A 15,005-nucleotide genomic window follows, 5' to 3' on the forward strand; every position below is an offset into this window, starting at 1 on the left:
ACACGCTAGTCAAACTTCAAAATCTGAAGAAGTCTGATTTTAATTCTCATGTAATATTTTTGGAGGCAGATCCCACAGGAAACTTGGTTGGGCCACTAGTAATATAGCTCTTTCATTTTCACAATAGTCCCTTCTTACCCAGGATTCTTAAACACTAGAAAATCTGGTGAGGGTGGGGGTGAAGGGCCATCTTCCATCTGTAGGCAGTACTGAGAACCACTCTCCAAGCCCTTCCGACTCCCAGAACTCTGCTGAGACTGGGCTCTCTCTGCCCTACTCCACTTGTAGTATTTTCTCTAAGGTGCTCACTTTCTCTCTGTATAATTCAGTTACTTTGGGTGTTCCTTGTCCATTACATGTATCTGCATATATTGGACCCTAACTGAGGACAGTGTTCAAAGTTCTCTTTCATGGGGCTTCATTCAAAAAACTAAGATCATGACATCCTGTCCCATCACTTGGTGGCAAATAGATGGGGAAACAATGGAAACAGTGTTTCCATTAATAACTGGAAACAGTTATTTTCTTGGGCACCAAAATTACTCCAGATAGTGACTGCAGCCATGGAATTAAAAGACGTTTGCTCCTTGGAAGAAAAGCTAAGACCGACCTAGACAGCATATTAAAAAGCAGAGATATTACTTTGCCAACAAAGGTCCGTACACTCAAAGCTATTGTTTTTCCAGGAGTCATGTATGGATGTGAGAGTTGGACCATAAAGAAGGCTGAGTCCTGAAGAATTGATGCTTTTGAACTGTGGTGATGGGGAAGACTCTTGAGAGACCCTTGGACTGCAAGGAGATCCAACCAGTCAATCCTAAAGGAAATTAGGCCTGGATATTCACTGGAAGGACTGATGCTGAAGCTGAAGCTCCAATACTTTGGCCATCTGATAGCAAAGAGTCGACTCATTGGAAAAGACCCTGATACTGGGAAAGATTGAAGGCAGGAGGATAAGGGGATGACAGAGGATGAGATGGTTGGAGGGCATCACTGATTCAATGGACATGAGTTTGAGCAAGCTCCAGGAGATGGTGAAGGACAGGGAAACCTGGTGTCTATGGGGTCACAAAGAGTCAGACACGACTGGTCAACTTAACAGCAATGGGTCCCATGAAAAGTGGAGGATAAAAAGACACTTATTTAAGTGTTCTAAAGGATGTTAGTCTTAGAGGCTTGTGGAGAGATCTGGGAAAGTGGCATCCAAGTCCATAAGCTGGTCTACTCAAGTTCCAGATCCAGTTCAGCCAGAACACTTACTCCACTTGCTGCTGACTGATTGCAATTTTCCTTGGTCACTAGAAAGCTTAGAACCATACTTGTGACCTATCCCTAGCAAACCAAAAGGACCTTATGCCATGCACTTTGCATACAATACTGCTAGTTTTACCATGATCTCTCCCTCAGTTTTCTTTTGTGCTATTATTCTCTGTACTTATTTTAATTGATCATATTGCATGTATTTATATAAGCTACTTTAAATCTCTTCTTCTGGAATAAAACAGGTATAAATTAATGTTCATTAATAAAAGAGTTTGATGAGGATCCATTCATTCACCCCTAAAGGCCCCAGGATGATCTGGCAGCAGTAAGAATCAATGAAAACTACTTCAGACAGGATCACTCTAAGAGATTGTCACCTGGTCTGTGTTCACCACCAATGTACATGCTAAATCTTGAAATGGAGAGAAAGCTAGACAAAATGGGGTTCAGTTCAGTTCAGTTCAGTCGCTCAGTCGTTTCTGACTCTTTGCGACCCCATGAATTGCAGCATGCCAGGCCTCCCTGTCCATTACCAATTCCTAGAGTTCACCCAAACTCATGTGCATTGAGTCGGTGATGCCATCCAGCCATCTCATCCTCTGTCGTCCCCTTCTCCTCCTGCCCCCAATCCCTCCCAGCATCAGAGTCTTTTCCAATGAGTCAACTATTCGCATGAGGTGGCCAAAGTATTGGAGTTTCAGCTTTAGCGTCAGTCCTTCCAAAGAACATCCAGGACTGATCTTCTTTAGAGTGGACTGGTTGGATCTCCTTGTAGTCCAAGGGACTCTCAAGAGTCTTCTCCAACACCACAGTTCAAAAGCAGCAATTCTTCAGCACTCAGCTTTCTTCACAGTCCAACTCTGACATCTATACATGACCACTGGAAAAACCATAGCCTTGACTAGACGGACCTTTGTTCGCAAAGTACTGTCTCTGCTTTTCAATATGCTGTCTAGGTTGGTTATAACTTTTCTTCCAAGGAGTAAGCGTCTTTTAATTTCATGGCTGCAGTCACCATCTGCAGTGATTTTGGAGCCCCCAAAATCAAGTCTGACACTGTTTCCAGTTTCCCCATCTATTTGCCATGAAGTGATGGGGCCAGATGCCATGATCTTCATTTTCTGAATGTTGAGCTTTAGGCCAACTTTTTCACTCTCCTCTTTCACTTTCATCAAGAGGCTTTTTAGTTCCTCTTCACTTTCTGCCTTAAGGGTGGTGTCATCTGCATATCTGAGGTTATTGATATTTCTCCCGGCAATCTTGATTACAGCTTGTGCTTCTTCCAGTCCAGCGTTTCTCATGATGTACTCTGCATAGAAGTTAAATAAGCAGGGTGACAATATACAGCCTTGATGTACTCCTTTTCCTATTTGGAACCAGTCTGTTGTTCCATGTCCAGTTCTAACTGTTGCTTCCTGACCTGCATATAGGTTCCTCAAGAGACAGGTCAGGTGGTCTGGTATTCCCATCTCTTTCAGAATTTTCCAGTTTATTGTGATCCACACAGTCAAAGGCTTTGGCATAGCCAATAAAGCAGAAATAGATGTTTTTCTGGAATTCTCTTGCTTTTTCAATGATCCAGCAGATGTTGGCAATTTGATTTCTGGTTCCTCTGCTTTTTCTAAAACCAGTTTGAACATCTGGAAGTTCATGATTAGGAAATCCTATCTCTATAAGTCATCTGAACCATCATAAAATCCTTGTTTGGACAATGCTTCACTCCCCACCCCCCCCCCCCCAAAAGAAACACCTATGATTTCTGTTCTCAGCGTTTATGATACAGCACACGCATATTTTAAGCATCTCAGATCACACACTGAGGAGGAGTATATCACAACTGTTGACAGTGCAGACACTGGTGCTAGATGCCTGGGTTTGAATCCCAGATCTGCCAGTGAATTGGGGCTAGGTACTTAACCATGCTGAGTTTCAATAAATCCCATCTACAAAGTAAAGATAGTAATAGTACCTACCTCATAGGGCTAGTGTAAGGATTAAACAACACATGTTGTAACATTTAAAACCGTGACTGAGCACATACAGGGATTTCAAAAATGTTAGTTATTATTGGTGATATGAGAGTGGGGGGAGCACTGCCTTGAGCTTGAAACAGCATCTTGTTTCTGGACAAACACCTGAGGAATGATTAAAGACTTTGCCTCTGACCACTTCTGAGAACAGGCCAAAAACTCTGGCTTATCTAGATCTTTTGCGTGGCTACTCTTCCCCCTGCTTTTCTAGAGGCAGAATTATGTGATGGAAAGAAGAGGTGAGCAACCAACCTTTCTGAGCCTCAGTGTTTCTTTGTCCCTCTCTTCTACATTACCAGATGTGGCAGGAGCTGAAAACACAAAGATAAACTGGGTTTACCGTGTAGCTCACAGTCGAGTGTAGGAGATAAATGCAAAATCACACGGTAGAATGATTAAGCCATATAATGAAAGTATTTTTCTTGGTGCTAAATGCACTGTGAAAAACAGTAGCCACAGAATTTAAGACGTAAGGTATTTGAAAGAGATCTAAAGAAAGCAGACAGCGGAACTCATGTGAAATATTTTTATTGCTGACCCTCCCAAGGCCCAGTTCAATTTATTTCATCCACGGACACTTGGCAACCAACCTTGTGGAACCGCTGGATTATAAAACCCTTTATTTGCAAAGTCAAACTTTTCCAGTAGAATAACCCCTTCTCGTTTTCCAAACGGACAAATCCAGCTTCAAACATGGGTAACAGCAGTCCACTTTCCCGCTTACTGAAAACGAGGAATTGCTTGCCAAATCAGGGACTGAAACCAAGAAAAGAAAAGCGAGGCGGGAACAGCCACAACCGCGTCTGCGTAGCGCCGGGGCCCGGCCAGCTGGGAGGCGGGAAGGTCAACACTGCCTACGCGCGCTCTGCGTAATGGGAGCTTCCCCAGCGCAGCAAACCCTGGGCGCCTCCCGGGCGCCTGCGCAGCCGCTGAGATTCAGCGCAGTGGAACTGGCGAGGAAGGGCGACGCACCTGCGCGAAGCGGGCGGTGCGGCGCGGCGGCGGTGGCGGCGGGAGAACCGAGTCCAGTGCGATTGCGCGAGGGCAGGGGGCGGGTGAGGCGGGGCCGCGAGGGGAGTACGCCGTGCGCCTGCGCGGGGGGCTGCGTGGCGCGGTGGCGGGGCAGGGCGGTGTGGAGTGAGTGGCGCTGCGGGTGGGGCCGTCGGCGGCGCTGGTGAGCTTTGCGGAGTTGGGCGGTGCCGAGGAGGAGGAGGAGGAGGAGGTGGTGGCGGCGGCGGCGGCGGCGGCGGCGGCTGGGTCTGACGCGGCCCGGTTCGTGGGGGGCTCCGCTTGTTTATTTATTTATCGTGGGTGCCTCCGAGTGTGTGCGAGCTCCGCAGCTAGGTGGGGACGGGGTGGGGGGGAGGGCCTGGGGGAAGGGGGAGTTGGAGTTGGGGTCGAAACGCCGCGTGACTTGTAGGTAAGGGCACGCCGAGCGGTCGCCGCAGACTCCGCCGCCGAGAAGCCCTTGTTCCCGCTGCCGGGAAGGAGCGTCTGGTGCCGACAAGATGGCGGACGGGGAGCTGAACGTGGACAGTCTTATTACCCGACTGCTGGAGGGTGAGTCGGGGCCCGGCGGGCCGCGGGGAGGGGACGCTCTCCCTTACCCCTCCTGGTCCCTCGGGCGCTGGAGCCCGAGGGAGCACCACCCCCCCCTCCGCCGCCCGCTTCCCTGCTTTTCCCGCCCCGAGACGGCCGCCGAGGATGGGGGCGAAGAAGCTGGTGGGCCTGGGGAGCGGCCTCCGGGAGAGAGGCCGGCCGAGAGGGGCTGTCCCCGCGGGCGGGCAGGGCCCCGCGGACCTCCGGGGACCCGCACGGCGGCGCGCAGCCGGGGCGGGGGTTGACCCTTCCCAGAAGGAGTGGGCCGGGATGCGTGCTCCGATGCATTGTATGCCCGCGAATTTTTCTCCTCTGTGCTCTTTGTGCCTTGCCCTTGGCTGCCTCCCGATTCTTGTTCTGGGAGTGAAAAAAAAAATTTTTTTTTAATCCATCTGGGAAAACTGTTTGATCTGTTCAGCAAATTTTACATGATCCTACAGGACGAACTATTTAGGGAGAAGATAACACTAGCGTGAGTACCTCCCATGTCTAATTTAGCTTTAAAAAATAGTAAAACAGGTCTGACCGAGACGAAGAAGCACGCCAGAAATATGTAGACACACGTTTGCTGTAGGGATTAGTTTTCGAATTTGAGAATTTTAACAGGTTTGAGCAGGATTTGATTTCTGCACAAACTTAGAAGAGGTCGATTGTAAAGCCTCTGTTGTGTTTAGGGTCTTTGCAAGTCTTCGCAGCTTTTGAAGTTTCTGGGCCCTTCTGTTTTTATTGGATAGTTTTATGTTAGGGTTGGGGATTGAGGGATAAGGAAGAGATGGAGAGGCCAGGATATTATTCAAAGTCCATCGCGGTCTTCTGCCCGCGAATGCCTTTATCCCAACATTTGCGTCATCACTAACTGCTTTGTGAGTGTGTAGAAAAGAAATTGACCCATAAAAAAAAAAAAAAGATTTAGAGTCCTCTCTGTCAGAAACTGTGGCAGGATTACATAGACGTTGTTACTTGCTTTCGAATTTCCTGAAGATAATTATTTTTCACAGTGAAACAGTATGTGCTTACTGTGATGGAAAAGCATCACAGAAGATTGTATGGTTGGGGGAGCGGAAGGGAGGGCGCCGGTTCCTTTTTTTGGCCGAAGTGTCGGTATCTCATCAGTTTCTGTGTATACCGGTTGTGTAGCAAACTACAGTAAATTTGCTGCAGATGTGAGTCTTCCAGCAGTGTGAGACTGAGTGTCTTTTAAGACTGAATAAGAAGCAAAGTTTTACCAGGAACTCTTATTTTCTTTTTCCTTTACTATTAAGTTATTCCTGGGAGGCCCCCTGGTGCCTGCAGTCAGTTTTCACTGTTTAAGACGTTGTGGATTTTAACAGATGTGAACATCTTGCTGGGTGTGAGACATTTGCTTTGGGGGGAAAATTTTTTTGTTTAATTATTTTTTGTTTGTTCTGAGAGGGAAATGTAGCTGTTTAAAAATTTTAATATCTTGTTAACTTTGGGAGAAGTTTATGCTCATCATGAACTTGGCTTGTAAATTTATTTAAAGATATGATGCTTGTATCCAACTTCTTCATTTTTATTTTCCATATACTTATTTATATACTTTATAGGCATAAGACAAGATAAACTTATGTATTTTTAAATGTATGATGTGGGATGTCTTAAGTGAGATGATTTTATGATTATACATAATGAAGAAACTTCACTCACGGATTGTTCAAGGCTACTAGGAGAAAGATATGGTGGGGAAAATAGGCTAAGTGATTGTTTCTGTGAATTTGAATTACATCAGTGTTCGGTTCTGGTTTTTGATGATCGTTTTCCAGAAAGTTTCCCCTTTTAAATTAGCAAGAATTTACTGACCTGCTTTGTGCCAGTCACCAGGAATGCAAAGACAAGACACTGTCTCTTCATTCAGGGAATTCTCAGTTTAAAACAAGTGATTTAATTCTCCAGGCCCCTTTCTCCTTTGCAAAATCTAGACCTGTCCAAAGACATCCAAAACAGACTTGGATTTTCTAGAAAGTAGTTACTTTTAGTCTTGAAATAAATTTTTTTAGTCTCCAAATAAAAATCACTTGATTTTCAGTGACATTACATTTTAATTAAATGTAACTCAAATTCAAGTGAGGTTGCTTAGCAGAATAGCTGTAGTTAAATTTTTGGTTTGTCTTTAGTATTAAATGAAAGTACAGAACTTGATCAGCAATATTTAATCTCATTTTAAAATGTTGATTGTAGTTCCATAACATAGTCTCGATTTTTTTTTTCTTTTTATTACATCAGATTACCAGTCAGCTATAATACTTTTAGTATAAATTTTATGAGTTGGTTTGTGTTTTCTTAGGTGGGCAAATCATGTGAATTTCTAAAGCACCATTTACATTTAATTTTTTGTTGTTGATATTATTTAATCCAAAACAGTATACTAATTTATTGTTTGGACAGTGCATATTCCTCCAATACATTTTCTTGATTAAGTTTTACTTACTACAAAGCCAGAGACTCCTACCACTCTCAGCTGTAGTGACCCTGCTACTACATTGTTGTGGGTTTATCATCCTGCTTTTGACTGGCTGTTTAAATTGAAGCAAGTTTCTGTGAGTATCCTGGGAAATCCACTAAAAGCTTTTTTACTTTGATGAGCAGTTCCAAAAGGACTTAGGATGGCAGTGGGAGTATAAAGAAATCACCTGGGGAGCTTTATTCAGACTGTCAATGTTGAGTTTACTTTGGAGGAGTTGAAATAGGATGAGTAGAATCTGCTTGTTTGGGAATCTGCTTCTGGGTGGTTCAGATTGTGCTAGCTTTGTTCCCAAATACAGACATGATCCAAGTGTTTAAAAACTGGGCTGTATCAGCTGATGATAACTAACATGTGCCCATTATATATATTATAGCATATATTTGATTATGTATTATGTATGTGTATCATGTACATTTAAAACTGTGAGTGTCTGGGATATGCTTTTCTGATTATAAAAATAAGCATTCTTATTCTTACAGGAAAGAATTTCTTATATGAAACTGAAGAATTAAAACCAAAGTCCTCCCCATAATTCCATGATCCAGAGATAACTTGTTGAAATTTCGATGCATTTTTCTTTCAGATACTTTTACATCTTTAGAATATTGTTTATGTAGCTTTATGAATTAATTTTTAAATGTTTTCTTGCAGTTTTTTTTTTTTACTTTGCTATAAAGCTAAACTTAGTATTACAAGATAAATTGTAGACTATTAGTATCATGTTAGTAGACTATTAGCAAAACTTAACAGAATATGATTGTGTTTATAGTTTTGGCCCACTATTTATGAAAATCTTGGGATGTGTGTATTCTTGTTTTTAAATCCGTTTTTCACTTAATCACAACCTATCAGATGTCTAAATTTGTGAAACTGCTGTGATTATTTTTAGTTAAGCTGGAAGACTAAGCAAATAGGAAGTTTACGTCTTTTGTGTCCTTTTGAACGTCAAGAAAAGGAATGGATTTGAAAAATGAAGATTAATGAAACCATATTAAAGCCCCTCCTTCCCCCAACCCCCTTTTTTTAAGCTTTATTGTTTTTTTGGCTGTACCACACAGCTTGTGGAATATTAGTTCCCCAGCCAGGAATTGAATCCTGGTCCCCTGCAGTGAAAGCACTGGATCTCCAGGGAATTCCCAAGTCTCTCCTTTCTCCTTTTTAAATAATAGTTTTATTGAGATACAATTCATATACCATGCAATTTCACCTTTTGGATTGCATAATTGAGTGGTTTGTAGTATATTCACAGAGTTGTGCAACCCATCAGGCACCACCATCAACATTAGAAAGTTCTCCCCACCATTCTCAAACACATCCTTGTTCCCATTAGCTGACAAGTCCCTTTTCCCTTCACTCCTCTCCAGCACCAGGTTACCCGAGATCTACTTCCTGTGGATTCTGCCTGTTCTGGACATTTCATGTGAATGAAATAATGCATTATGTGATCTCTTGTGATTGGCCTCTTTTTAATGTTTTGCAGGTTCATCTGTATTGAAGCATGTGTCAGTATTTCGTTCCTTTTATGGCTAAACAATATTTCATTGTATGACTGTACTACGTTTTTATCTGTCCGTTTGTCACTTGATTGACATTTGAGTTGTTTCCTGCTTTGGGCTGTTGTGAAAAATACTGCTATGGATGTTTATGTACAAGTGTTTGTGTGGGCATATGTTTTCATTTCCCTTGGGTAATATAACTGGGAGTGGAATTCCTTTGTCAGTGGGTAACTCTGTTTAACCTTTTGAGGAACTGCCAAACTGTTTAAAGCTTCTTTTCTGATTCAGTTGTTTAATTACGACCCAGCAGTCTAAAGGTTAGGCAGTTTGAAGGAAGTGCTAGTTGATCTTGGCAACCTCAGCTTCTGCAGGGCAAGTGTTGTGTGAAAACCCAAGGCCAGGTCTCTTGGAAAAAGCAGGTTGAGGAATAGGGGAGATAGGCTGAAGGTTGCTTTCTCTCCTCTTGCTTCTTTTTAGATGAAAAGCTGGAGAAGGCATAAAGATGGTTCATTGTTTGAGATTGAGCGATTAAATGGTTTTTAGTTCCTGGAACTGTTAGTTCCAGGTGAGGGAATTTTTGACAGTTTGAAAACATAGTCCAGAGTGTTATTATTGTATTTGAATACAGGGCTTTTCTGATAAATGTCCAAACCCAAGATTAGGATTTATTGGGATTTAGAAATCTATTTACATTTGAGTCTAGAGACTCATATTAAGATTTAGGATTAGTGAGGAAGATAGTAAATTTTATCAAGTAATTTTTTTTCCTCTGATGTCTTATTATCCACATTTATTGTTTTAATAGAATATCCTTTCTAATATCCTATGTTCTCAAGCATCTCTAACAGGTAAAATAATGCAGCTGTTAAGAAAGTCAGAATATTTAGAAATAATTAAAATCTCAGTTTCTGAAACAAAGGTTATCCTAGAAGTCTTGGGCTCTAGGGATGCAAGAAGAAATGGTTTGCAAATATCAGTAGGCTTAGTGTGGTGTGGTGGTGGAGGATATGGATTCACAGTTGAATCTTCTAGGATTTAATTTTGAGTCAATACAAATGTATACCCTTGGACAGCAATCACTGCTCTAGTGGCTAGAAGTAGTCGTTTCAAGGCTTACCGTTTCTGGGAAAAGAGAGGATCAGTGAAGACAGGAAGCAGAAGGAGATGGAGGTTACAACTCTCCTTTCTTTTTGTAAACTCTCCACCTTCCCCCAAGATTGAATATGGTTACCTTTGAAGTCTTCATTATTAGTAGGTGAAATGCAATTTTTTTTACACCTCATCCTCTGTAATACACTGCACCTCAGATTTTCCTCTGTTAGATAAAATGAAAATGCTTTAATGGAAATTAAGTCCTTATTCCACAATTAGAGGTAGGAGGCTAAAAAAGCAGAAATTCATTCTGAAGTTAAGTTTGTGTAAATAACCAGTAGGCACTAGCTTGATAGACGAATTCAGTTCCTGGTCTAGGTGGATACTTGCCATACATAGGGAAAGTGGATAAAGGACAGGGGCAGTTGTCCTTTAATCTGCCTATCCACCTGTGTATAGCAAAGTGAATTATGAGGTCATACATAACCTTCCTAATAATCACTGACCTCAGGGCCCTCCCTTCCCAGATTTTCCTGCTTCTGTGCAAAGACTAGGTTGATTTCATCATGAAAGAGTTTAAGCCTTGGGCTGTTCCTCAGACCATGCCTGAGTTTCCATCTTAGTCAATTACCAAACTATTGATAGAAGCATTTTCTTGATTTGAGTGCTTGCCTAACACCATTTTAACTTTTCCCTTAATCCTGCCGCCTATTTTCCACATTTAAAGAAATCAAGTTACTTTTCTCCATAAAAGAAATTCACAGTGAGAGTGAAGTGGCTCAGTCGTGTCCGACTCTTTGGCCCCATGGACTGTAGCATCCGTCCGTGGCTCCTCCATCCATGGGATTTTCAAGGCAAAAGTACTGGAGTGGGTTGCCGTTTCCTTCTCCAGGGGATCTTCCCAACCCAGGGATCGAACCCAGGTCTCCCGCATTGTAGGCAGACACTCTTTACTGTCTGAGCCACCAGGGAAGTCCAAAGAAATTTAAGGACTTCTATTATTATAGCTTTCTCTAATGTTGTACTTAGCAGTTATGGCTCTTTTATTTTAAATGGAAAACTGAGAAGGAAACTTTATAGGTACTTATAGGTTTTTCTGTGATATTTGAATATTTATCAAATAATTGAGCCAAAGTAGGGAAAGAAAATGACTAGGCTTCTGAATGAAAGTGAAAGATCTAAGTTACATAATGACAAAAAGGAGTGTATTTTATGAACATCAGACCTTAGCTGCAATTGTTATGTGAATCCTAAATAAAAATCAGGTGTACATTTGTTTACTCAAGGTGTATTGAAGTATTGGTACATGCTGATACTTGTTAAAGTTACAGATTCTGCATGTGTTACAATTTCAGCTTATCTCCAGTTTCTTCTGTATTTCCAGGATGATAATAGGTACCTGCTTCATAATGTATCTGTTTGTAACAATTAAACTGGTAAAATACTTTAAACATAATAAAAGCTGGGAAAATGTTAGTGTTCTTGTTTAGTGTAAACCTGAGCGAAGATGAGATAAGAGAGGGCTTCTTAGGCTGGGGAGCCGTGGACCCTCTCCACAGTAATTTTTGAGGAGGTTTATTTCTAGTGAGGATCTAACAGACCTGCGTCGTTTGTTGCATACAGCCACACATTGTACTGCGTGTGTGTAAAACATTTCTTTCCTATTACTGTTATTTAGCATTTATAGTCTGGCTTGTCATATTAATGTTGGTGCTGAGAGGGAGAGAGATTTCTAGGCAGAATAAAGTGGTAAAAGGTGATTTAAGGAGATTAGGTGTATGCTTTCTTCTCATTAGGGGCTAGAGAGCAGTGGATTCCAAACTTTGAATCTTGAGACTACTCTATATTCATAAAAAGAACTGAGGACGAGAATTTTCGTGTGAGTTGTTTATCAGTACTGTTAGAAATTAATAAACTACGGACTTAAAATTTTGATAACCCGTTTACTTTATGGAAGTAGAGTTTGCTTTCTACAACAAAAATATTAGGGATCAGCACATTTCTTTAATGTCTAGCTTTGTAGAAGACAGCAGAATTCTCATACCTGTTTTACTTCAGTTTGTTTTGATAACATTGTTTTGGTTGAAGTATCTGAAGAAAATCTGTACTTTTACAGATAAATTGGAAAAGAAAGGAGTATTTTAAAAGCATTTATAGATAATGGTGGATATTCTTTAATAGTATAATAGAAATTGACAAGTGGTAATTTCTTAAAGGTTAGTTTTAATGTAGAATGGGAAATGTTCTCTTACATTAAAATCCATTGATCTATCTTGCATTTTAAATGGATCTTACAAATGATTTTGTAACATGCATTGGTTCTTTTAAAATCACTGGTTAAGGTGATTTATGCAGATGTTCAAAGTTGACACAGTTTATACAACATTAAAGAATCACATTTGTTAATTTAGAATAAGGTATCAGATGAGACCTTAAGTATGAAGAAGCTGTCAGATTCATGGTGCTGGATACAAAGTTTCCAAAATTTTAATTTTCACTAGCAACAAATGCTGTCAGTTGTTTCATTTGAAATGACAGGCTCACTTTGTTCATTTTCAAGCATCTCTGTTAAATATCTTGAGTGAGTAACCATAGTTTGTTAGTTGTGCTTTCCAGCAAAAGAGATGTTCTGTGAAAGAAAAAGTAGCTAGATCACTCTGGTACTTCAACAGTCACTCTAGAGCTTTTCTTGAAGACAGCCATGGTACTTGAATATGCAACAGGAAAGCTTCATGGATACTTTGCATTTCCTCATAGAATATTAAAAAGATGTATACTCAGCGGTGGAGATTTAATAAAATTCATCATTTTTACTGCTTAAGGGCATTTTAAATTGAAACTGGATCTTTCTGTTTCACTGTAAGTGCATGGCACTTCAGTGCCACTGACTTGGTTTATGCTCAGGTGCCTGCATTTTAATCGTCATTGTTTTCACCATGCATATGTCAGTGCAGTGAAAAAGAGGATCACACTGAGAACCCACAGGCCTAAGGCACTCCCTTCTAATCCTGAAATGTCTAGCCTGCCCCTGTATCTGTTAAGTTTTCTTCTTTACTCTTTTTTCATTATCTGTTTGTTTACTAGTGTGCCTGAAATGATAAAGCGATTCACAGACTCCTCTGAGAAATCAGGAAAGCCCTGGGCCTTCTCCGAAAAATATGCATGTTTATATACACAGTATTACAGACGGGGGTGGGGGTGGGGGGGGGTGATAGAGCTCCTGAAGGTCATCTGTAGACTCAAATCACATTAATTATTACCATCAGGCAAACTTAAGATAAAATTATGGCAGCTGCCTAGTTCTTTCATTTAAAACCAAAACCCCACATTCTAGCCAATTGTAAAAATTTTATGTTTTTAAGTTTGCTGTTTAGTATGTAACCTTGAGTGAATCATTTTAGTATTGTAGAAATTAAAATATTAAAGGTTAATGAAGATTACTAAGATTTCATGGGGCAAAAATACTAGTGGAATTATTCTCTTGACATTCTTTCTGTTTCAGAGAAGACAGTTATTAGTAAAAACTTGCTGGAAAAAATAGCGTATTGTTATTGAGAAATAAAATTTAGCATACACACAACACAGACATACATATCACACACCATTTGTAATTTAAGAGACAAACCTGCATTGAAAAGACTTTTAAAAGAATTTGAAATATAATGATTGAGTATAATTTTTTGCAGTCATGAGAAGGGACTTCTTTTAGGGGAGAAGACAACATTTTGCTTAATTGAGGTTCAGAGTTGGTGTTCTGTATCATCAAAGTCAATGGAAGTGTTTGTCTATTGTTGATCTATAATGAGACTATGTATTTTATCTTGGAAGCTGTCTTAACACAGACAGGTAGGTACTGCCAAAACTAATATCAATCCACAAGCATGTGATTTTAGTCATCACTTGGAAGGGATCTACAGGATTTTATTAGTCCTCTCTTGATATCTGCCTTTTAGCATGTCATTGCATTACAGATTAATCACTTCCAGTGATAGGTTAGGTGGAAGCTCCTCACCTGCACAAATGAATGAATTTTGATATATTTTGCATTAGCACTAAGATCTGATGAATGCTGTTAGAACTGTGGTTTGAGCCTAGAAAATAGTATTCAGTGCAAAACTATGAGGGAGTAAAAATCTCACTTGTTTTAACTTTTGACAGACCTGAAACTGTATAAAGCAACCTGACATTTGCTTGTGACCCAGGCAACATTAGTTGTTAAAGTAACCTACTATAGTATATGTTTCACATACAAGGTTTTTTGTTTTGTTTTGTTTTGTTTTAATTTTAGGTTTTAATTGAGAAATATTAGGTTTGTAGCAAAATCTAATTTATAAAACATACTCTCGGTTTGATGATAGTGATTGGGGGCTACTCTTATTCAGAAAAATTTCAGTATCAGCCCTAAGCCTTAAAAAAAATATCAGTAAAACTTCATCACTACTGAACTGATCTGTGGTAGGGCAAGTCAGGATATTCAGCTTTTGTTTCTCACAAACATTTGTGGAACTGACCGTGGTTAGGTTCATGAGCTAATGAAGTATACGATTGGTATCACTGGTTCGATGGTGTGATCAGAATCTTTTTCCACTCAGTAACTGCACCATAAACTTTAAATACCTTCAGTATTTACAGGCTTTTAAAAATTATCCAACTAAGTCATTTTCTGCTCCATGCATAGTTTTACCTCCATCATTGTTTTGGGTTTGTTTGTTTGGCTTCTTTGGGAAAAAAATTTTTTTTAGGCCACACAGTATGGACTGTGGCATCTTAGTTCCCCCACCAGGGTTTGAACCACGTTGCTCCCCACCCCACTCCCTGCTGTGGAAGTGTGGAGTATTAACCACTGAACCTCCAGGGAAGTCCCTCTTTGAAAATATTCTTGCCTGTGGTTGTTCCATTCATACTGTTCATAGAGGCTAACTTTTCTGTCATTTCAAATTCAGTATTGGCTCCTCAAATAAGCAACAAATAAGTATTGTCAGTGTGAACTCATTCATCAAGAGCCAATGAAACCACTCAAAATTGTTTGTTTTTTTAACT

General features: G+C 40.5%; 1 protein-coding gene across 3 annotated transcripts in view; it reads left to right on the forward strand.

Annotated features, from left to right (window-relative positions):
- The first annotated feature begins 4,429 nt into the window (after positions 1-4,429).
- Positions 4,430-15,005, forward strand: part of PPP1CB (protein phosphatase 1 catalytic subunit beta) — a 36,356-nt gene continuing 25,780 nt past the window's right edge. The window contains exons 1-2 of one of the 3 annotated variants that reach the window (XM_068963943.1): positions 4,430-4,467; positions 4,714-4,853. In XM_068963943.1, the coding sequence (XP_068820044.1) occupies positions 4,802-4,853 (52 nt within the window). In that variant the 5' untranslated portion in view covers positions 4,430-4,467; positions 4,714-4,801. Of the gene's footprint in view, positions 4,468-4,544; positions 4,638-4,713; positions 4,854-15,005 lie in introns of those variants that run through there. The other 2 variants (XM_068963953.1, XM_068963933.1) reach the window with 2 other exon arrangements.

Source organism: Capricornis sumatraensis, chromosome 1, assembly GCF_032405125.1.
Source record: "Capricornis sumatraensis isolate serow.1 chromosome 1, serow.2, whole genome shotgun sequence".
NCBI lineage: Eukaryota > Metazoa > Chordata > Mammalia > Artiodactyla > Bovidae > Capricornis > Capricornis sumatraensis.